This window comes from Triturus cristatus, chromosome 10, assembly GCF_964204655.1.
Source record: "Triturus cristatus chromosome 10, aTriCri1.1, whole genome shotgun sequence".
In the NCBI taxonomy this organism is placed as follows: Eukaryota; Metazoa; Chordata; class Amphibia; order Caudata; family Salamandridae; genus Triturus; species Triturus cristatus.
Window position 1 is genome coordinate 642,470,371 of NC_140593.1, and position 23,254 is coordinate 642,493,624.

Sequence of the window (23,254 nt, forward strand, 5' to 3'; positions counted from 1 at the left end):
TAGGTTGACTTGACCCTCCAGACTTCTGTCGCCACATGTAGAGCTAAATGTCAAGTCCCCTTCACCCCCTAGTTGCACGTCAATTACACGTCATGCTGCTGCGCGCGCATTTCTGCCAAGTATTTCTGCTGACATTGCGAAATTCTTTCATGGAACCACCCTATTATGACATCACACCTGATGACGTTCTTTAGTCACACCCAGTTACGCCTACTTTTTGCTACGCATGCATGTTTTATCTACATTATGAATTGTTACGCCTCTTGCATTTGCTTCATTGTAATGCCTATTATATAAAAGTGATTACCTATCAATAAAGTATGTACTTCACTTCCTGAACCTCAGTGGTGATGGAACTTGGAGTCACCGATTCGAATCGTCCATTGGAATAAAGCCCATTCCGAACCTCTAATACCACGGATTCTGCCTCTTATTTACTGAGCTATTTTTATTATGTTTCTGTATCAAATTAAGTCCCGGTAATTAAATTATTTACCACATGAATGGCGCCCGAACAGGGACACTTTCTCATCTCACGCGCCGGCGGTGCGTTGCAGGCCCGGTCTCCTGCCACAGCTGGACGGACAACAACGCGTACCAGCAGGATTTCCTGTATCTCCCTCCGGTCAAGCGGGGGCGACTGAGGCTGCGATCAACACCCAGACGAGGCGGTGAGAAGTGCGAAGTATCCCGACCAGAGCCTAGCTGAGAGAGCAAGATCCGAGGTATACAGAGGCCCACCAAGTTCCGAAGTTCCGAGGTTTCCGATGTTCCGAAGTGTCCGAAGTTTTCGAGTCGAGTCCAGTCCGGTCCAGTTCAGTTCCGTTCCGAGGCCTTCCGTTCCGAGCTACCCGGTGAGTACCATTACTGGGGAGGCGTTCTGACGTGCACATAGGTTGTGCCGGTCAAGACGGGTTTGGGTACACAAATCCGGTCTGCACTGTTTTAGCAGTGTATCTGTACTGTTTAGCAGTATATCTAGTATATCAAGTATATAAATTCAGAATAATTCAGTTAATGCCGAATATTATGTTTAAGTGATTAAGTTTTCCTTAGATCGTCATCATCATCGTTGCTCAGATTAAATGTTAAATGTTAAATGTTTTAAATACGTTCTGCATATTGTGGTGTGAATGACTGTTCATTATCGTGTTTATTGTATTAAGTTTGTTCAAGATCAAGTATCAGATCAGTTCTCAATATGCCGCTCTTTTCGAAATTAAGACAGATCACAACTAGAAAAGGGGTACTCGAAGAAGCTGTTCCTATTCCTCCTAGGGACACTCCAGGGTACTTCATGTATCATAAACACGGCTTAGACGCTATATTATTTCTTGATTTATGGGTAGACTACACCAAGGAATTACCAGAAAGTCAGAGGTGGCCCGCAGCTGGGACCTGGGATGCAGAGTGCATCATGAAAGTAGAGGAAGAGTTATGGAAAAGGAAAGCCAGACAGTCACAGAAAGACGCCGTTGAGTTATGGCGTAAAGAATCTCATAGACGTACAGAAAAAGCACTCCGACAGGAAGAGAAAAATAAAGAGAATTCAAATAAAGTCCGAGAAAGTCTATTAATTGAAGAAGGTACACGAGTGAAATCAGAACAAGTAGACAGACAAAGAAATGCCCTTATGAATGGTATGTATCCCCTCCTGACCGAGGGATTACCTAAGGCTACTCCGGATATACCAAAAGACTTGCCACCCCCATTGTTCCCAATAAAAATGCATCCTAAGGGGCATCCTAGAACCGCAGAAGATGTTTTTCTTTCCTCATATTTAGATGACGCAGCTCCCGAGTATGCTAACCCCGCCCCACATAGACCGCCTGCCAGGGAGGTTCAACGCCAAGATCCAGTATCTGTATCTCTACAGCAACAAAATCCAGACACAAGTTCCGGCAAGCACATCTGGTTCCACATCGGTTCCTACAGCTACTTCTATAGCTGTGTCCACACCTATAGTTGCTGTATCGCGTTCAACGAATCCTTTTACGCCCGATACCCCAGATGGGGCTACCGGAGGTGCAACCAACATTTTTTCTACGCCACCCAGAATAAATAAACTTACCTTTCAAGAATCAGCACATCCACGTACCCCCAAACTCATAAATGCCCGCACGCTTAAGGAACTTCTAGTAGATTGTAGATATGACCCTGTGCCCGGCAAAGAGGACGAAATGATCATGGCATCATTACGTATCAGACGAGCCGCGGTGTATTTAGGGAAGTTACCAGGAATGACTGTGCATCTAGATAATATATACCATTTTGTCCAAACAGGGCGAGATTCTGAATGTATTAACAGAGCTATGGAATACCAGAAAGTGGAGATACAGGGGGAACTGTTACGTTTCCTCATAAATTGTGTGATCAGAAATCAAGACCGACCGGGGGTAGATCCGGAAGCAATGCAAACTCTTACCAGATGGAGCCAGAATATATCAGAAGGGAGACATGATAAGCAAAAATGTATAATAGCCATGTGCCGAAAGATCCGTAGAGAAATAGAACGCCTACACGAAGAGAGATTAGCGGTAGACCAGTTCGAACAAAGTGAGGAGGAAGGATCAGGACTGCCCACAGGACAGTCAGAAACCATAGCCTATGTAGGTAGAGGAAGATCTTGTAATAGTACTAGATGTTTTTCTGACCCGATACGTCCGATATGTCCAGATATAAACAGGAATTTCCAAACACCTATAATAAATATAAGGTCCCCCGAGCATTCGTTCCAAACCGCTGACAAATTACTCCGAGAACGAAGGGGTTATCATCTACTCGATTCTATGGATGAACAAGAATTAGCCAGGTCAGCCGTTCATTGGGTTGACAGTCCCGGAAAATATGGTGATGATACAGTAGCACACACATTTTTGAACCTCACCCCAGATGAACAGCGTTTAGCTGGGATTTATATGATTCAACAACTCCTTATACTATATAAAAGTCAACATTCAGATCCTGGTCCCTTACCTGATAAATTGACTGAACTACTCACGAATAGATGGAGAGGTTCAGGTACTAAGTTAATTGGAGAAATACTAGAATCAAGAAAGCAGTACATTCTTTTTGTATGCCCAGAACATGTCTCACTGCCCATCAAGGAAAGAACGACGTATTACATGGACAGACAGAATCCCTTACGAGAAGTACACCCAATAAAAGGCGAGGACAATGAGTTTAAACGTGTATTTGTATATACACCCATATCTAAAATAGAATTGTTACAAATGAAGAAAGTGGTACCCAGTCATGACAAAGACCCAGCGGGTTTCCACCGAGAAATTAAAGACATGTTACTCATGGGAGAGTATACCTATCCCGACATTATGACTATATTAAAGGTATTAATGCCTGCTGGCATTTATGAAAAACTCAAGGAAAAAGAGTGGGAGGTGGGAGACCAAAAGATAGACTGGACAGCATTAGAAGCAGAAGAAAAGGCCCGAACTGCAGGAGCAGGGCTTGGGGATAAAATTAAAGCACTACCAGGTTTACTAGTACAGGTACTGCCACGTTTATTAACTACGAAAAAAGAAGACTGGGGTACAATCTCAGCCTGTAAACAAAAGCAAGATGAAGACACTAGTGATTTCTATGCCCGATTTGAAAAATGTTTTGGTATAAATAGTGGCATAAAATCAAGTAGCGAATCATACCCACATCTGTTTGTGACAAAATTAGTTGAAAATTCATTACCCCAAGTGAAGAATAGAGTATTAAAATTCGAGAGTACCTGGCAAGGTAACACCCCATCACAAATGTTACAAATGTTACAGTATCATCACAATAGAATTAGAGAGGAACAAGAACATGAACAAAGACGCATGAAAGACACGAAAATGAAAATGCTAGTCTCCCAGACAGTTCCAGCTGAAGGACATAAAAAGGGTACGACACATTCCGGTGATTCAGCAGGACCTGTAAAAGGGACATGCAACTATTGTAAACAGCCAGGACATTACATACACGATTGCCCGGTCCTGAAGCGTAATATCGCCACAGGTAAAACACAGGAAAGACCACGGCCACCTAGACAGGATCAGAATGAACAAGGAGCTCCGCAGCATGCACAGTCCATGCCAGCTCCACAACAGTCTATACAGTTTGTGCCAGCTGCACCAGCGCTGCCTGTTGCTGCCACACAAACCACGACACGACAGCTGTACCAGACCGCACAGTACGACTATCCTGATTATCAACGATACGCATGAACCAGCCTAGAGAGGGAAGTTGACTTACCCCTTATCGAGGTCCCAGTAGATCAAGAAGGACCTTATGTACATAGTGAATTATTAGGCCAAGATAGAAAATGTTTACTTGATACAGGGGCAAGTCGAACAACTATAAAACGTAGTGAAGTTCCAGGGGCACCCCTCTCAGGCTCACAGAATATTTCCCTTGGTTTTTCAGGAAAACCTATTGTTAATGAAGTATCACAGCCTCTTCCACTTACGATAGGACCTTTGACCCGAACTACAGATTTATTACTTACTAAATCATGTCCAGAAAACTTGTTAGGTATAAAAACACTGAAAGCTCTAGGAGCTATAATATGTTGTTCTCCGGAAGGAGTAAGATTGTTTTTACGTGATTTCAAAGGTCACTATGTGTCTAGAGACATGGATCCCCGATTGCAGACTTTACCTACACATTTATGGGCACAAGGCCCTACTGATGTCGGTTGCATGAATATTACACCATATCGAGTTACACTAAAGGCAGGAGTGGTACTACCACGAATGCGACAATACAAGTTACCACCAGATGCTGTAGTGGCGTTACTGCAAATCATTGACGAGCTCATTGCCCAAGGAGTGGTTGTGGAAACAGACTCCAATGTATGTAATTCACCGATAATTCCGATTCTTAAACGAACAGATCCAAAGGCCCCGCCAGTATATCGATTGGTTATTGATCTGCGCGAATTGAACAAATGCATTGTGCCACAATTCCCTGTGGTCCCAGATATCTCGTCATTACTGACAGCTATTGATTCCGAAGCAACATTCTTTACTGTAATTGATCTCAAGAATGCCTTTTTCAGCGTCCCAATAGATCCGGAAAGCCAATACTTGTTCGGATTTAGTTTAAATGGACGTAGCTTTAAATTCACACGCGCACCTCAAGGATTTACAGAAAGCCCCAGCATCTATAGTCAAGCACTGAAAAGAGAACTCGACAGTATCCACATGCCAGTTAACACTGCCTTGTGTCAATATGTCGATGATCTGCTGATCACCGCTAGAAGCGAACCTGAATGTGAGAAAGCATCACTGATAGTTTTACAATTTCTAGCCGAAAAGGGGCACAAGGTGTCCCCTTCTAAGCTGCAATTCTGTGTCCAGCGAGTTGTTTATCTTGGACACTCGCTGTCCAAGGAGGGAAGGCAGCTTACACCCGACCGCATTCAGTTAATAGCTAACATGCCAATACCCAAGACACAAAAGGAGGTGCGGGCTTTCATAGGCCTCACTTCATATTGTAGGCAGTGGATCCCTCAGTATGCATTTCTAGCAAAACCACTCATTCAATTGACAACACAGGAGGCAGCCACATCGACTGTTCTCCCTTGGACTCAGGAACATGCACAAGCTTTTGAAAGCCTAAAGAAAGCCTTATGCCAAGCACCTGTTTTAGCAACACCATGTTACAATAAACAGTTTACACTCTTCGTTACAGAACGCGAAGGTACTGCCTTGTCAGTACTCACACAGGAACAAGCAGGATCACGCAAACCATGTGCTTATTTTTCTAGTACATTAGATCCCGTAGCTCAGGCTTTGCCTGCATGCCTAAAATCAGTGGCAGCAACAGCTTTAGCAATCAGACAAAGCGATGCCATAGTGTTAGGACATCCATTGACAGTTCAAGTACCACATGCAGTAGAGGTTCTTGTGAATCGAACGCAAACACAACATTTGACTATAGCGCGACTTACAGGATATGAATTAACATTGTTCCAACCACATATAGAAATCAGACGTTGTAACACACTGAATCCTGCCACACTTTTACCTGTAATCGGAACAGACCCACTAGCTCATGATTGTATTGAAGTTATTACAATCACGACGAAACCCAGACAAGACTTGACAGATGTCCCATTGTCAGACCCAGACCTGACGTTGTATGTAGATGGTTCATGTATGAGAACAAGTACAGGAGAGTTAGTGGCCGCTTACGCAGTCACAACAGACACTGAAGTCATCGAAACAAATTGCATAAATACCTTGTCAGCTCAAGCAGCAGAGCTCATCGCTCTGACACAAGCCTGTATTCAAGCCACAAATAAAAAAGTCAACATATATACTGATTCACGTTATGCATTCGGAGTTGTACATGACTTCGGCGTGCTGTGGCGAGAGAGAGGTTATTTAACTTCTCACGGTGCCCACATTCAGCACGGACCCCTCATTCATGCCTTATTAGATGCAATACATCTACCCACAGCAATATCAATTATGAAATGTAAAGCTCATACGAAAGTTACTGATATCATTTCTCAAGGCAATGATCTAGCTGACAGAACAGCTAAACAGACTGCTCAAACTCAAACATCCGACATGACAAAGACAATAGTCTTGACGCCAACACATTGTATGACTGTTAAAGATCCCACTCTTGACGTAATTGACATACAGACACATGCTACACCAGACGAAATAAGGAAATGGACTGAATTAGGAGGGATTCAAACGGATCAAGGATGGATGACGAAGGAAAAATCTGTGTGGTTCCTTCCTGATTCAATGGTCCAAGTCATTATTAACACTATACATAGTCCAGCGCATCTAGGAGAAAAAGCTATGCTAGACAGCATTCAACACATTTGGTTCAACAAACATTTACGAGCAGCAGCCAAACAAAAAGTTCGTACCTGTATGATCTGTTGTCAGTTCAACCCAGGAAAAAGCATTCCCGTAGAACAGGGTGGATTTCAGCCTCCTGATCACCCTTTTGAAGTCCTCCAGATGGATTATATCCAGATGGAACGATGTCGAGGATTCAAATATGTTCTCGTAGTTGTCTGTGCTCTTTCCCGTTGGACAGAGGCATACCCGGTTTCAGATTACACTGCCCCGACTACTGCCAAACAGTTGGTTCGAGAATTCTTCCCACGATACGGTTTACCACGTGTTGTCTACTCAGATAACGGCCAGCCGTTTTCATCCGAATTAATGAAACACGTTTCACTTTTGTTAGGCTATCAGTGGAAATTCCACTGTGTCCGACACCCCGAGGCAGCAGGTCTCGTGGAAAGACATAATCAGATCCTGAAAATTAGATTGTCCAAAATATGCAGAGAGAAAGGTGTCGACTGGGTAGTAGCATTACCAGTTGCACTCTTTTACATGAGAATGGTAGCACACTCTCGAACAGGGCTATCCCCGTATGAGGTGATCTTTGGCAGACCACCGAATATGTGGGGGACGCCGATACCACGCAAAATAACTGATATTGACTGTAATATGCTGACAGATTACTTGGCTTCCTTGATGTCTGCACTACAATCTTGTCGTTCACAGGTAGCTGCAGCCTTTCCTGATAACACTGAGGTGAAACCCCATGACGTAGTTCCGGGGGACCTGGTCTTAGTGAGGAACTTTGATCGGAAGACTCAGCTGGATCCTAGGTGGAGGTCGCCGCAACTGGTCTTGCTCACCACAAGGACAGCCGTGAAGATCGAAGGCAGGAAAGGCTGGATACATTCAAGTCATATCAAGAAATTTCATGGACTACCATCGGATGTAAATACCACACCTCGTGTGTCTCCACCCATTGACTCAAAACTTCCTTTGGTTGAAATGAGTAATCACGAACAATATAAACTAAAACTCAGGTCTAACCAGTCAGGCAATTTGATTGTTTAAGTCCTCTCCAAGGTGAAGCGGTTGAATTTGTCTCTGACATGTATCCCTTAGACCTGAATAGAGAAAAAACCCGAAAAATGTTGAAACGACATGCGTACTGTAAATCACTGCGTAGTCATTGCACAGTGACGTTATTAATTTTGTTTTTCTTAAGTCTTTTAATAATTACTGCAAGTATATTGTTGCACATATATTATCCTATTTCTAGACATGTTTATAATGTTACTGCTGAACATTCTTTTAGTGAATTACCTCCGCATGAGTTGTCTTATAGATTTGCGCTGCGCAATAACACGTTCATTAGTATGTTACATCATTCCCATCAGGTTAGCAATGCTACAAATTGTTGGATATGTGGCCGACTCCCTCCCTATCAGAATTATAAAGGAATTCTACCTCTCTTTCCATACCCGTTCACACACAACGGCTCCTGTGGAGCATGGTTTAGTTTAATTAATTCCCTAGATTCGAATTCTGCAGTTTATCAAGACAACTGGGTATGGGGAAATTTGAACTTAGTTTTACTTAAAGTCTGCTACCCTAACAAGGAGGGACTTCCCAAAAGAACAGGAACTGATCTAGAAAATGAAGTGTATGGATTAGGTAATTTTACGCTTAATCTTATGATCCTAAATGTCGAATCCGAAGCTACTCCAAGTTTGCCCGCTATGTCAATATTCCCAGTAAAGGGTGAATTATGTGTAAGAAAGAATGGTTCCATACATATGGGCCATAGTAGATGCACCACTGTAGTAGAATTTAGTGATCAAGGCAAGTCTACATTTAGAGCTTCCCGCCATTCCTATTTCATATGTGGTCAGACGGCATATGTACGTTTGCCTCTAGATTGGGATGGTACCTGCTACATTGGATTCCTTTTGCCACCTGTTTTCCTAGCTCCTCCTGACTATCACAGAAATACTCATTTAGTACACAATAGAGAAAGGAGAGATCTCCCAATAGTCGATTACACTGAAACAGCATGGGAAAAATACACAGATTTCAATAAAGGTCTCTTTCCCTATATAGGTACCGTTACTAATAGTAAGCTGATACGTAGATTAACTAGAACCCTTGAAGCAGTAGTGAACGAAACTATTTCCGCCTTAGGCAATTTAACAGAAGAGCAGTCTGCTATGCGGATTGTTGTGCTTCAAAATCGTCTTGTCCTTGACGTCATCCTGGCCGATAGGGGCGGAGCTTGTAGGGTCATCGGATCAAGTTGTTGCATTTTCATACCAGAAAATTTGCCATCTGTATATAAAGCCATAACTCGCCTTCATAAGATTGTAAGCCAGATACACCAGAATCCAGGCACCTGGACTTGGTCCGGTTGGTTTTGGAGTGTATTATCTACCTTTGGATGGAAGGTCCTATCTTTCCTAGGTATTGGCCTTCTCATACTATTCAGTTGCTGTCTATGTCTGCAATGTGGACCAGCGATCTGTGGTCTGTGTGCCACATCGTGTATTCCACCACCAAGATTTCATTCATCCCAGAAGAAAAAAGAAGAACAAATGATGCTATATGAACAAATCAACGGATTGATGAAGATTGATATCTCTTAACGGGCAAGTAGGGGACAAGGAGGGAATGTGGAAATATGGATTTTTCCGATCAGTTATGTCCCCTATCTTGGACCCCAACGGTTTCATGTATGAATCACAAGTACATGTATGTTCCCTCCAGTTCCAGTTATGAAGACGCAAACACATGTGCGTCCACCGTCAACATGTCCTCTTTCAGATCCGCCATGAATAGGCCGGATATTCCATTCCTAAGTATGAAAGGCCACCGGCTTTATATGGTTCACTTATGCCATTTTACAGTCCAGGCAAGTAGGCCCTGATTCTGTCATCAAGCTTTTCCTTCCCTCTGCCTCAGAAAGCTCCAGTCTGAGCCTGCATCTGTGACCATGAACTTTGTCTCATTCCCTGCGCGGCTCACGAAGCCTGACATCAGCCTGCTGCCTGCCAAAAACTGTATTTCACCTTCGAAATTATCTGCTCCGCTCCCTGCCCAATGCATTCCTGTCTAGTAGTTTAAGTAAACATTCTTCCAGCTACCGAGCAAAGGCCCGGCTTCTCTGTCTTTATGCAAGTAATTCATAGCCCTATTATTATGGAAGACTTCTGCCCTCGCATCTAGTGTAGACACTTAGACGCTTGTACACGCACTAACAGTCAGTATAGTCAGTATAGAATAAGATTCTACTCTAAGAGGCCTCTCTTTTGGATAACATAGTTCTTTAAACATAGGATGTTAGATATGATTTGGGATTAGGTTGACTTGACCCTCCAGACTTCTGTCGCCACATGTAGAGCTAAATGTCAAGTCCCCTTCACCCCCTAGTTGCACGTCAATTACACGTCATGCTGCTGCGCGCGCATTTCTGCCAAGTATTTCTGCTGACATTGCGAAATTCTTTCATGGAACCACCCTATTATGACATCACACCTGATGACGTTCTTTAGTCACACCCAGTTACGCCTACTTTTTGCTACGCATGCATGTTTTATCTACATTATGAATTGTTACGCCTCTTGCATTTGCTTCATTGTAATGCCTATTATATAAAAGTGATTACCTATCAATAAAGTATGTACTTCACTTCCTGAACCTCCGTGGTGATGGAACTTGGAGTCACCGATTCGAATCGTCCATTGGAATAAAGCCCATTCCGAACCTTTAATACCACGGATTCTGCCTCTTATTTACTGAGCTATTTTTATTATGTTTCTGTATCAAATTAAGTCCCGGTAATTAAATTATTTACCACAATAGTGTGCTGCCAAACACTGAATGCAGCAAATGAGCTCCAAAGCTCACCGAATCCCAGCAAGGAAATGAAGTTACTCTGTTGCCTTCAAACAACAGAGGCTTTCCTGCAGGCTCAAAGTAAATTGGAATGAACTCACGAGTCAGCAGAAGAGAGAGAGGCTGCTTCCACACAGGATCCAGAATAGTGAGCCACGCCCAATGGGTGTGGCTCCTTTTATAGGCAGACCACACCCATAGGCAACCACACCCAAAGTGACTGATGTGTGGGGATTCTGGGATATGTAGTCCCCTATAGTTACATCCAGCAGGGAAAAAGGAGTATAGAAGGCCTTCCAATTAAAGAAGGCCTTCCAATTAAAGATTGAAAGACCTTCCAATTAAAGATTGACTTGGAAAATTCTGGGAGAGTAAACTTGGAATGGTAGGAGGAGAAGATAGCTCAAGTAGTCCAGTGCCTTAGAGTAAATTTAAAAAAGAATAATAGGAAAGGCACTTTAAACCGGGCAAGTCGAGTAAAATGGTTTTCAATGGACTGTCAAATTAAGAAAAGAGAGATAAGGGCAGAAGCCAGAAGGCAAAGGAAAGAGTTTAATCAAGAGAGGCAAATTCACCTCACTAAATTAAAACTTGAATTTAAAAGGATGGTCTCCGATGCAAAAAGGGCACATAAAGAGAAATGCTGGGGGGATCTACTGGAGGCCATAGAGACTAAAAATTTGAGACAATTCTGGAAATTGGTAAAACTAGCATCGGCCCCACAAGTTGAGGAAATGAAGTGTGCCGTAAGTGAGGCAGCCTGGGATAAATACATAAGGGAGCTGTATGGACCACGTACGCCAATTGGGGACACAGAGCCCCAAGGTTGGCACGAACCCGCAGAAAATTTTAAAGCAGACTTTTCGGAAGAGCAGGTAGAAGCTACAATTAAAAAATTGAATTTAACTCGGGCCGCAGGACCGGATAATCTCCCAGCGATAATATTAAAATCACATACAAAATGGTGGGCAAGGTTCCTATCCCAGCTATTCCAAGTAGTATTAATAGAAGGTAAAATGCCATCAAACTGGAAGGGCGCAATAATAAGGCCTACTCATAAAAAAGGCAGTATAGGTGAACCCCAAAATTATAGACTGATAAACCTCCTGGATATTGGAGAAAAGGTATTTGCGAAACTTGTCTTAAATCGACTAAATACCTGGGTCAACGAGTGCGCAATAATACCCGTAGAACAGGGAGGGTTCAGAGAAGGACACTCTACAATTGACCATTGCTTCTCCCTATGGGCATTGGCAAGGAAGTCAACAGAACAGAACGGAAAGCTCTGTTGCTGTTTCGTTGACTTCCGCGCCGCCTTTGATTCAGTGGACCGGGAATGTCTCTGGGAACTATTAATTAACAAAAATATCCCAAAGGATCTGCTGATCATATTAAAAGAACTACATAGAGGCACCTGGGCCCAAGTAATTAGGGATACGGAGGGGTCACTAACACCAAAAATACCTATTGAAAACGGCCTAAGACAGGGCTGTGTACTGGCCCCCCAGCTATTCTCCATATTTCTATCTGACCTACCTGAGGGCTTAGAAGTGGAGGGCAGTGCCAGCCCCAGGATGAATGGTAAAAAGGTACCATGTCTCTTATATGCGGATGACTTGGTAATAGTAGACCAGACGGAAACAGGCCTTCAAAGGAAGTTGAAATTTTTTAAGGAATATTGTGAAAAGAAATTTTTAACGGTAAATCTAGATAAGACGAAAATTTTATGCTTCGGGAAAAAAGCGAGCAAGTTTAATTGGTTTCTAGGTGATCTTAAATTAGAATCTGTAAATGAATACCGTTACCTAGGTGTGTGGTTTGATAAAACGTTAAACTGGCACACACACCTAGAAGCCCAAAAAGCGAAGGCACTAACAACAATTGCCGGGCTAAAAATGTTTAACCGTGACTATGGGGATATGTCCCATCGTCCTCTATTAAAGGCTTTTAATGCAATGATACCATCACAAGTACTCTATGGTGCAGAGATCATTTATTTGAGCGGTAAAGATATCTGGGACCTGGAGGAAGGAAAATGCTTGAAAAACCTTTTATCACTGCCCCCATCAGCAATGATCCAAGCTCTAAGATTAGAAATAGGAACAATAGCGTGGGGAGTACAAGTACAAGTAGCAGCGATTAGATTTTGGAAACACCTGGAGAATGATAATGGACAAAAAATTGCATATTGGTGCCGTAACGAGATCCAACAAAGTAATTTAAGTTGGGCAAAAAGGTGTAGTAAGAAAGTGGTACAGGCCGCTGAGAATACAAAAGTGGTCCTATGCCGAGAGTTACTCAAGATAGAATGCACAAAAAAAGAGCTAAAGTATAATGGTCAAGAAGTATCTAAAAGGGCAGACAAGGAATACCTTAGTAAGAAAAAATCAGTAAAGTTTATGATGAACTCCTGGGTAAAGGAAAATTGGTTCCCTTATTTGGATATTTTACCAAATCCATGGTATAGACAGGAGATCCTAAGGCTCCGCATTGGGATTAACCCATGGATAATAAATAAAGGAATTAAAAAGAAAATGCTCTTACTGGCAGTCCGCACTGTCGTCCCCCAAGGAAGTGGCCATTCCAGCCCGTCTCCGCCTGGTCCAACTTAAGATTCTCCACCGGGTGTATGTGACGGGTCCCCGTTTGGTCTCGATGGGATTTTCTGAAGACGGGCTCTGTAAGCGGGGTTGTGGACTCAGAGCCACCTTTCTCCATATCCTTTGGGAGTGTCGCGAGGTGGCGGAATACTGGCGTCGGATTCATGTGGTCATGGGACAAGTCACCGGGGTTGTGCTGCTGCCGGAGGTGCGTCGCTGTGTCCTGAATGTGTGGGAGCCCAATGATTATAACGCGGTTCAGACTCGGTGGGCGGCCCTGGGGAACATGATTGCCAAGAGAGATATAGCGCAGCTTTGGGGTTCCCAGCGGCCTCCCGCCGTGTCCGTATGGAAGGAGAACATGGACTGGTGCATGTTCAGGGAGAAGACTGTGTATGTGGCTCGTGGCAAACCGGGGGCATGGGGTAGAATCTGGGGGCAATGGAACGCGTATCGTGGGGGTATCTGTGTTCCCCCCCTAGTGGACACCGATATTGCCTTGTCCCCCTGACCCTTGATGGTTCCCTGTGACTTTTGGGATAATCGAATATAGACGTTCCTCTCCCGTGACCCCCCCCCCCGACCTATCATTACTCCTTCCTTTTAGTAGCTATTTGAAGGTCAGAAGTAGAGTCCCCCGGATGTAGCCTGACCCACATTTTTTGCCCTTACGCCTCGCCTTTTGTTTTTTTTATTTGTTATTTATGTTAAACCTATGTATCCTGCTTCCCTAGGACTATCCGGAGTCATGTACGGGGCTGGACCCCGGGAGTCGACTATTGCCTTAACCTCTGTATGATCCTTTCCGAATCTAGCGGCCGGCCCCGGTGGTTGTAGGCCCATGCTTGTAATTGATTTATTGTTCAATAAAATTTTCAAAAAAATAAATAAATAAATAAATAAATAAAATGCTCGATCCCAAAGGTTGCTGTAAATGCAATCTGGGAACAAAAGTAGACTCGGTGCATATTCTGTTGGATTGTTTAACTATCCTAGAGCAACGCAAACTTTGGCTACGTCCAATATTTGTAAAATATGGCATAAGAAACCGGGCACAAGCGATCGATGTTATTACAGAAATGCCCAACATAGAAATTGCAATCGCCTTGGGGAAGTTCATAAAGGCAGTACAGAGTTTTATACTAAATTAGAATTGATATTTTAGAATTTTAAAATGAAATTTTTATATCTTATCTAGAACCGGTTTTATAATTCCGTAGGGAATAGACCCAACAATATAGAAGTGAGTCTTATTATTAACTGGCATGTATATAGGTCGAGAGGAGTTTAATCTGTTTTTATTTTGATCTGAAAATCTAATTGGAAAAACTGTTTGAGATTGATGTGAATTGATTTTAAATTATACTAACTGTTTTGTATTGTTTAAAGATTATGATCTAATAAACATATATTTGATTGATTGAGTATAGACATATAGAGGAAAATGAACAATGAAAGAAAAATACAAAGAAAACATATTGCAGTGCTTAATGTACATTTACAGGACACCGCAGCCACCATTTAGCAACAGAAAAATGTAGTTTCCCACATTGTACTACAGTGGGGGCAGGCCCTAGATCGCGCGCCACAGAGGCGACGCTAACAGGCTTTGACACTGTCGATCACCAACTACTCATCAAGGCCCTACAAGAAATGGTAGGTGCTAACGAGGCGGTCCTACGCTGGTTCTCCTCTTTCTTACACAATCGTTCGCAAAGGATAAAAATCAAAAACTTTGGCGTACCCCAAGGTTAAGTGCTCTCACCACAACTGTTCAACATATACATGAAACCCCTCACCACCATACTTAAAAATGCCAACATCTCCTTCCACCTATATGCAGATGACGCCCAGATCTATCTCGAAATCTCCTCCTTAGATGACATCCTCAGACTAAATGACACTCCTTTAGAAATCCAACATTGGCTGTCTCTAAATCACCTAAAACTCAATCAAGACAAAACTGAGATCCTCCTCATCTCCAACAAAGAAGAGAACCCTCAAATTACAGAATGGCTTAAAGCATTGTATGCTCTCAACGGTAATCTTACTCTGGCAAACTCCGTTAAATCACTAGGAATCACCCTAGACCCAAAACTCAACATGGCCAATCACATAAAAAACTCTGCAAAGAGTGCCTTCCTCAATCTGAAGCTACTCAGCAAAATTAAACCATTTATCCCTGCCAAAGATCTCAAACAACCCACCCAATCACTGGTGCTATCCAGACTCGACTATGGGAACGCAACCCTCACTGGTACAACAAAATCCCACCTGGCTCATACCGTGTGCTAACTTCAGAACTGCCTGCTTCACGCACAAAGCCCCATACACAGGAAAACCGGACTATCTGGCCGCCAAACTCAAGAAGGCTGGTCAGACAAGAAACCTCAGGAGCTCCAACACCCTATTTCTCATCCCTATGAAACCACGCAAACAAAAAACCGCTGCAAGGTCCTTCGCTGGAAACACGCCCAAAATCTGGAACTCCATCCCAGCAGATATCAGAACTATCTCGTCCTTCACAAAATTAAAAAAACACCTAAAAGTTCTCTTCCTCAACCGCTCCCTCCCAAATTGATAGCCGCCGCCTTAACGCTAAACCTGTCTCCGTTGCTCTCTGACTCTGTATCACAAATACCGCCTAAGTTCAACCGAAGACAATTGTGCAATCAACGAGGTTACCTCAGGCCTCACTACTACCTCAATACTGAACAACACACTTGGACCTACGAAGCATGATGTAACACTGCTCTATTATATAACTTTTGTGAAAAACTGTTGTAAAGAGCTCTGATACCCCTGATACCCCCGGTATCTGGCCGGTGTCTGGCCAGCGCTATATAAAACTCCTTAAATGAAAAAATAAAAAAAATAAAAAATAAAAAAATTGACAAATAAGAAGAGAAGACCCTTTTAAGATATGTTAAATACAAAAGATTTCAGAAGCACAGCTCAAGTGCAATGCAGGCGAAACCTAAAAAACTGAAGGTAACAGCCCTCAAGCACTGGGCCCTTTCGTTAGGATTGCTTGATACACAGTCTGCCTTCTGATGGGGTCATGTCGGTAGCCAGGCCTTCTTGATAAAAGCAAATACAGTTGGGCACCTTACTAAGTCACTAAAACTAAGTCTGATTGTGACATACAGCAAGCTCAGCACTCTGCCACTTTGGTTGAGGCAGACAAGCAATCAGCTGAGAATCGGAAACTAAAACCAAGGCTTTAGATTCAATATTCTGAGCAAAAAGAGTCCGTAATGAATTTATGAGTCCACACAGTATTTTCATAGAAATCGTCTGTGGTCTCGTTTATTCCAAGTTCTCTAAGGTTACAGTCACTTCAGCCATCAGCAAAACAACTTTAGCCAACACGTGTTTAGTTGTGGTGGAAGTATTCACTGACTTCCTCAGGGCTAAAAGTGAACAGGTAAGCCCAAATTATGACTCATCTACATAGTTGGCAATGCTGGGTGGTCGTTACCCATTATCCTTTGAGCATTTAATCGGAAGATACAATGTTTGCTGTGTGACCTTTTTACGACTTAGTGCATACCATACCCATACACCCACCATTTGTTTTGCTAAAACCAAGGCTTGCTTGAGAATCATTTGTATGTGTACTTTCACTTTAACACCTAGAAACTTTAGTAGTCATGCATTTTGTTCATAAGAAAAACTGAAGGTAAGAGCCATAAAGCACTGGGCTCTTTCTTTAGGATGCACAGCCCGCCTTCTGATGGGGTCATGTGCATGGCATTACCCCTTGGCTTTACTCCAAAAGGCACACAGTGTTGTGTGCTCTCAAAATTCACCTGATAGCTTTCATCTACGACATCCTGTAACAATAAAGGAACAGGAAACCACATTATGAGGAAGTAACTCCACCACCATAAGAATCCAGTCTAGCTTTTTAATCTGCTTTTTACCTGTAGTCCTCCATTGATAGTGGCATGAAGAAAACTAGAGGTGTATCTAAATGTGAATAAAAGAGACTCATGTCAAGTTAATCATGCGTAGCAGGAGGCAGAGCTCTAACTGCCCATGCAGGAGTATCATCTTTAAAGAACCGAAACACAAGAAGCCAAGCACCACCTTGTTTGCAGAGGTGAGCTCCGGAGTACTTCATTAACAGATGTTCCGGGGGCGTAATGTGCCAGGATATATTTGCACGGACACGTAAAGTTACTTTATGTGGCTTTTCATGGCCTTGTAAATATGTGCCCCTTTCACACAGAACACTGTGTCAAAGGGACGTTCCATTGGTGTTGCTGTGGGTGTTCCCACACAACACCCATGGAACCTGAAGCATTCCCAGATTTACAAGGCATGGTAAACTTGGGGATGCGTCAGAATCTTACGCCACCCCAGGTGTGGTGTAAGGGAGGTTCAAGGAGGAGAAATGTTTTCAGCACACATAGAAAGAGAAAATTGCCTGAATTGATTGATTTTGTGCAGGAAGGTGTCCCTTCCTGCACAGAATCAGTCAGCCCAGCCACGCAGGCATTGCAGCATGGCAGCCCATACTGTGCCGGCACAGGGGAAAAGGACAGGAATGCTCTGTATCTTATAGATATGGTGCATTCCTGCTCTTTTGTTTTGACACAGGGGAGCGCCGCAAAATTCCTTGTGGAACTGCTGTGTATCAAAACTCATAAATGAGGCCCCAAGAGTCCATCTGGTGCCTCACCCAAATGAGGAGCTTCCGAGAGGCAGCCTAGAAGACTCAGCATTGTTACCTCAAAGTCTGGTATTAAGTTGCATTATTGCATGCCCGGTTAGTATCGTAACAAACTCGTGTGTGTGTTACCTGATGTAGTCTTCTTATTATAGAGATTGGGGCTTCTTCACCCCCAGGGATTGGATCAACAACCACAACTTTGAAAGGTTCACCGCGTCAAAAGCACAAGTCAAGTCCATAAAACCCATATGAATTGATTCCTTCTTGGCCTGACTGTATTTTCCGGTTATCAAGAGGACTTTAAGGCATTGCTTCACCATTCACAAATCCAGGCGGAATCTGTACTGAACCTCAAGGAGGACCCCCTTTTATCTGCCCAACTCTTCAACCTAGTCAGTAAAACTCTACCAAGGATTTTCACCATTGAGTCGAGCAGAGAAATAGGGCGATAACAAGCACAGAGGTTTCTATCCCTTTTGTTAATATTGGCACAATAGTTGCTTCAGACCAGGTAGGTGGGAACACACGGGAAACAGCAGCCTGGATCACATTTGTCTACAATAACGGTGTCCAAAAGGCGACATTATCTTTAAATACGTCTACTGGAACCCAATCCGGTCCTGGTGCCTTGCCTGATAAACTGACCATTATTGTGTTAGTTACCTCCACTACCTCAATAGGGTACGAAAACTGAACTAACTTTTATGGATGTATGTCGTTACAACGCACACTTTTACAATGCATGCACTTACAACGCATTTTTTACAACGCAAAATCCATTACAACGCATTCCATTACAACGCATGACACTACAACGCATTTTTAAAAACTACCTTTACAACGCATTCCATTACAACGCATACTACCTTTACAACGCATACCATTACAACGCATAATATTAAATTGCATTTAAGGTAAGTATTAGATAGTATAGGGGTAAAAATTACTTTTCTAACTCCAGGGGGTGCAACAGTAGGGTAAGTGTTGGATAGTATAGGGGTACAAATTACTATTCTAACTCCAGGGGGTGCAACAGTAGGGTAAGTGTTGGATAGTATAGGGGTAAAAATTACTAGTCTAACTCCAGGGGGTGCAACAGTAGGGTAAGTGTTGGATAGTATAGGGGTAAAAATTACTATTCTAACTCCAGGGGGTGCAACAGCAGGGTAAGTGTTGGATAGTATAGGGGTAAAAAATACTATTCTAACTCCAGGGGGTGCAACAGTAGGGTAAGTGTTGGATAGTATAGGGGTAAAAATTACTATTCTAACTCCAGGGGGTGCAACAGTAGGGTAAGTGTTGGATAGTATAGGGGTAAAAATTACTATTCTAACTCCAGGGGGTGCAACAGTAGGGTAAGTGTTGGATAGTATAGGGGTAAAAATTACTATTCTAACTCCAGGGGGTGCAACAGTAGGGTAAGTGTTGGATAGTATAGGGGTAACAATTACTATTCTAACTCCAGGGGGGGCAACAGTAGGGTAAGTGTTGGATAGTATAGGGGTAAAAATTACTATTCTAACTCCAGGGGGTGCAACCGTAGGGTAAGTGTTGGATAGTATAGGGGTAAAAATTACTATTCTAACTCCAGGGGGTGCAACAGTAGGGTAAGTGTTGGATAGTATAGGGGTAAAAATTACTATTCTAACTCCAGGGGGTGCAACAGTAGGGTAAGTGTTGGATAGTGTAGTGTAATATTATGCGTTGTAATGGTATGCGTTGTAAAGGTAGTATGCGTTGTAATGGAATGCGTTGTAAAGGTAGTTTTTAAAAATGCGTTGTAGTGTCATGCGTTGTAATGGAATGCGTTGTAAGGGATTTTGCGTTGTAAAAAATGCGTTGTAAGTGTAGTGCGTTGTAAAAGTTGCGTTGTAAAGGTTGTTCCCCAACTTTTATTATTGCTCAAGCGTTCATTAAACACTGGCCCCTCAAAGTCCTTTGGAAAAATGTTCCACCCACGTGTCTGATGGAATAAAGGTTTCTGGGGCAGATGAGCAAGTTTTGCTAAAATAAGGTGCATTCACCACCCGCCAAAAAGCTTTAGCATCTTTATGCTTGTTGGCTGCCTTCAAATCATCCCAGGCTTTTTCCTTTAATTCCCTTTTCCTTAATTTGCAAGTGCCTGCTTGTAATTCTCTGTACCAAGCCTGATTTCCTCAGTTGAGCATGGCATTTTTTGAAGGGCTGTTAAGAAGCTGTTAGTGTGCCTTAGTCCATACTTGATTAAATCAGCCAGACTGATGTTAACACACACACTGGCTTTTACTTGTCAGCTTATGGCTAAAGGCCTTACTAAGTGACTGGAAGGCACATACAATTTAATTGAACTCACCATAACGTTTCAGACACTTCTCTATAGGGCCAGAGTTATCTGTCGCTGGATCTTTTAGGACTCCTATATTTTTAGTATATATAATCATCCACCCATTCTTATATTTTTTCTCCCGATCAAAAGTGGGTTATGGTTGCTGTAACATTTTGGAATAACCCTAAAGTTTGAAGTCAGAGTGCTCGTAAGTAGCTGAGCGTATGATATAACATATAGTGATTCCTTTCCCAATAAAAGTCAGCACAATATAATTACTAGCATGCGCTTTATCTGATAAGGTGAAAAGTAAGTTGTATTTTATAATTAAATTATTTTAAAAATAACCATACGCAACACGTTTAAAATAAGGTAGAACCTCTCCTTCCGTGTCTTCAAAGGCACAAACTCTCTTACTGGGGTATGTACAGGCTTTGACATTGAAATACTTCATAATATTGGCGGAGATAAATGGAGTTTTCTCTATTGTTTGTTGAGATCAAACTCTACCCCTTTTGCTACTGAAGCATTTGAGTGATCAAAAAGGTTGTGATAAAAATTAACCAACAGAATTTGGTCACAACCCTGTGTTAATAACGACAAAAGTTGGTAATGTGGTGTGGCAGATGAAAAAACGCGAAATAAGGTCGAAACTATTTAATGACAATAGAACTACCAAACCCCCCTTGAGTCTAACCCTTTTAGATTCTACAACATAAACACATAACACATATGAAGTTAAAAACATTAATATACAAATCTTCTCTACACCAAGTCTCCTGAATACAAATCGGGTAACAATAATTTATAAAATAGCCAGTCTTGATTTCTCACCATTTTGGAGATGCCAGCTGTGTTCGACTCTTTGATCGTGTTATGGTAGGTTGTTGCAGATCTCCCTTGAAAAGCAATGATCAGATGTAATTAGGTGATTCCATCACTCACAAGATCTACATGATCACTAACCCTGGAGGCACTGCTCAGTTCAGCTATTGGTGCCATCAAGGTCATTCCACACCAAAATTTTAATGTCACATTCCACAGGATTTTTAACTTTGCCAGTGATTCCTTCAACAAGGTCTCTATTTTAATAAAAGACTTTGATATTTATATCACTCATTGGGATTAATGTTGACCCAGAATTAGCCGCGTTCAGGTCCTTCCCTGGGAGCATATGCTCTTGAGCTGTCTTATTCCTGCCCACTCCTTTGCTGTAGTCATACCTTTTCCTCTTAGTTGGGGAGGGGGGATTTTAAGGTGACTGATCAGGGAGTCAGCTTTCTCAATGGCAAGTTGTGAATTATAGGAGTTACACAGATTAGCACTATGCAGTGGCTGGACTACTCTACTGTCATCGCCTGAGGGAGCTCTAGTGACTAACACAGGAGCGGGCTGAGGTGGGTGCTCCCTGACCAGTGGAAAGTCTCTTACGCCCACTATTCTAACACCATCACCATCATACAGGTCCACTATCAGCTCTCGTTATACGTTTGAAAGTCGCTCTTCGACTCTTCCAATTTCGATGGTTATAATGCCCACCGCAGTTGTTAAATATGTTTGTCCCTTCCCCCTTTCGTTACTGGGGCTTTATTTTACCCATTTGTGAGAGTAAAAGAGTTCCCACTGGTTTAAGCCGAGCCCAGTGTCCTCTGGGCTCTGACAAGCACATAAAGCCCGCTCTTGGCGCCTGGCCCAGGCGCGTCCAACACTGCGGGTACTGAAGTTACACTAGGTGATGCTGAATATACACAGCTCACCTCCACTCATGGCTACGAATGATCAGAAGAAGCTCGGGTCTTGTAGCCCCACCAATAAGCAAGTCCCGCACAATTGAGCTCCGATTAAATTCCACAAAACCCTTCTACCATGCATAGCAATGGCAATGAACTTTGACCTTACAACGTCCTAATAACCACCTCATGACTTTATAAAATACCATAATCTTGCACAACTGCTAATCTTTCAATAGGCGCTGAACCCCGATGAGGAGCAAATCAACAGGTCATGTGCAGCAAGGGCAGGTCAGGACATGCTAGAAATGGGGATAGAATGGGGACAGACAAACAGACAAAACATGCTCATAATGAGGTGAAGATAGTACTCACTGCACTGTCACTACTAGGTTGTGTAGTTTGTGTGGACACCAGATCTGTGACCTGCAATATTAATCCTCTGTGCATCAAGTACCAGACCACACTTAACGTTTGTTTTAGTGATGGGGATGTGGGTGGATGTGTATGTGGATATCAAAAACACCAGAAAATGCCACTGAGAAAAGCGAGGAAGCACTGACGAGTTTGATTCATTGGCTACTATGCCGACAGCTTCGCTCGAAGCTGCACGACCTGCCAATGCCTCATATACCGACGTGGTTATGGAGACTGGCAGTCAGTGTACATACATTTCATCCAGGAGGAATCAGACACAGTTCACAAAAGGCAGTCTTTTTGTCAAAAGGTAACACCATCTTGGCTATGTTGCACAATTGGAAAACATGTTTGATACACTTCTTTTCTTAAGCAGGATCACAGCTTGAACTAAAATTAGGGTTAAACCCCACTCCAATGGTCTATGCTTGGTTATTGACTGTATGTATTTGCTTTGACACAGGAAAGGTAGGACAGTAAGATATTCCTCCTTTCCTAACATTACTTTTGTTCTCCCTTAGCCCCATCTGATGAGTGAGGAACTCCCTGCAGATTGGGACAAGAACCCTGTCAAAATCCTTGTTGGCAGCAACTTCGAGGAGGTGGCTTTTGACGAAACAAAGAACGTATTTGTTCAATTCTGTAAGTACAGTGTCTGCAAATGGCAAAGAAAAGAAACAGTGACATCAAAGTGTAGAGAGGCACAGCCTTGTGGGTGGGCTTATTTCTGCAAACATGAATAAACAGCCAGACTACGCACTTCCCTCTTAATTTTCAGTTTTTAGGCTTATAGATTTGGGAGAGAGACAGAGAGCATGGTTTGATATTTT

At 42.7% G+C, this 23,254-nt stretch overlaps 1 protein-coding gene across 2 annotated transcripts in view; it reads left to right on the plus strand.

Annotated features, from left to right (window-relative positions):
- The window catches only part of PDIA2 (protein disulfide isomerase family A member 2), a 709,180-nt gene that overhangs the window by 481,199 nt on the left and 204,727 nt on the right, over nt 1-23,254 (plus strand). For both annotated transcript variants that reach the window (XM_085632194.1, XM_085632195.1), the window contains exon 8: nt 22,946-23,066. In XM_085632194.1, the coding sequence (XP_085488320.1) occupies nt 22,946-23,066 (121 nt within the window). The remainder of the gene's footprint in view (nt 1-22,945; nt 23,067-23,254) is intronic.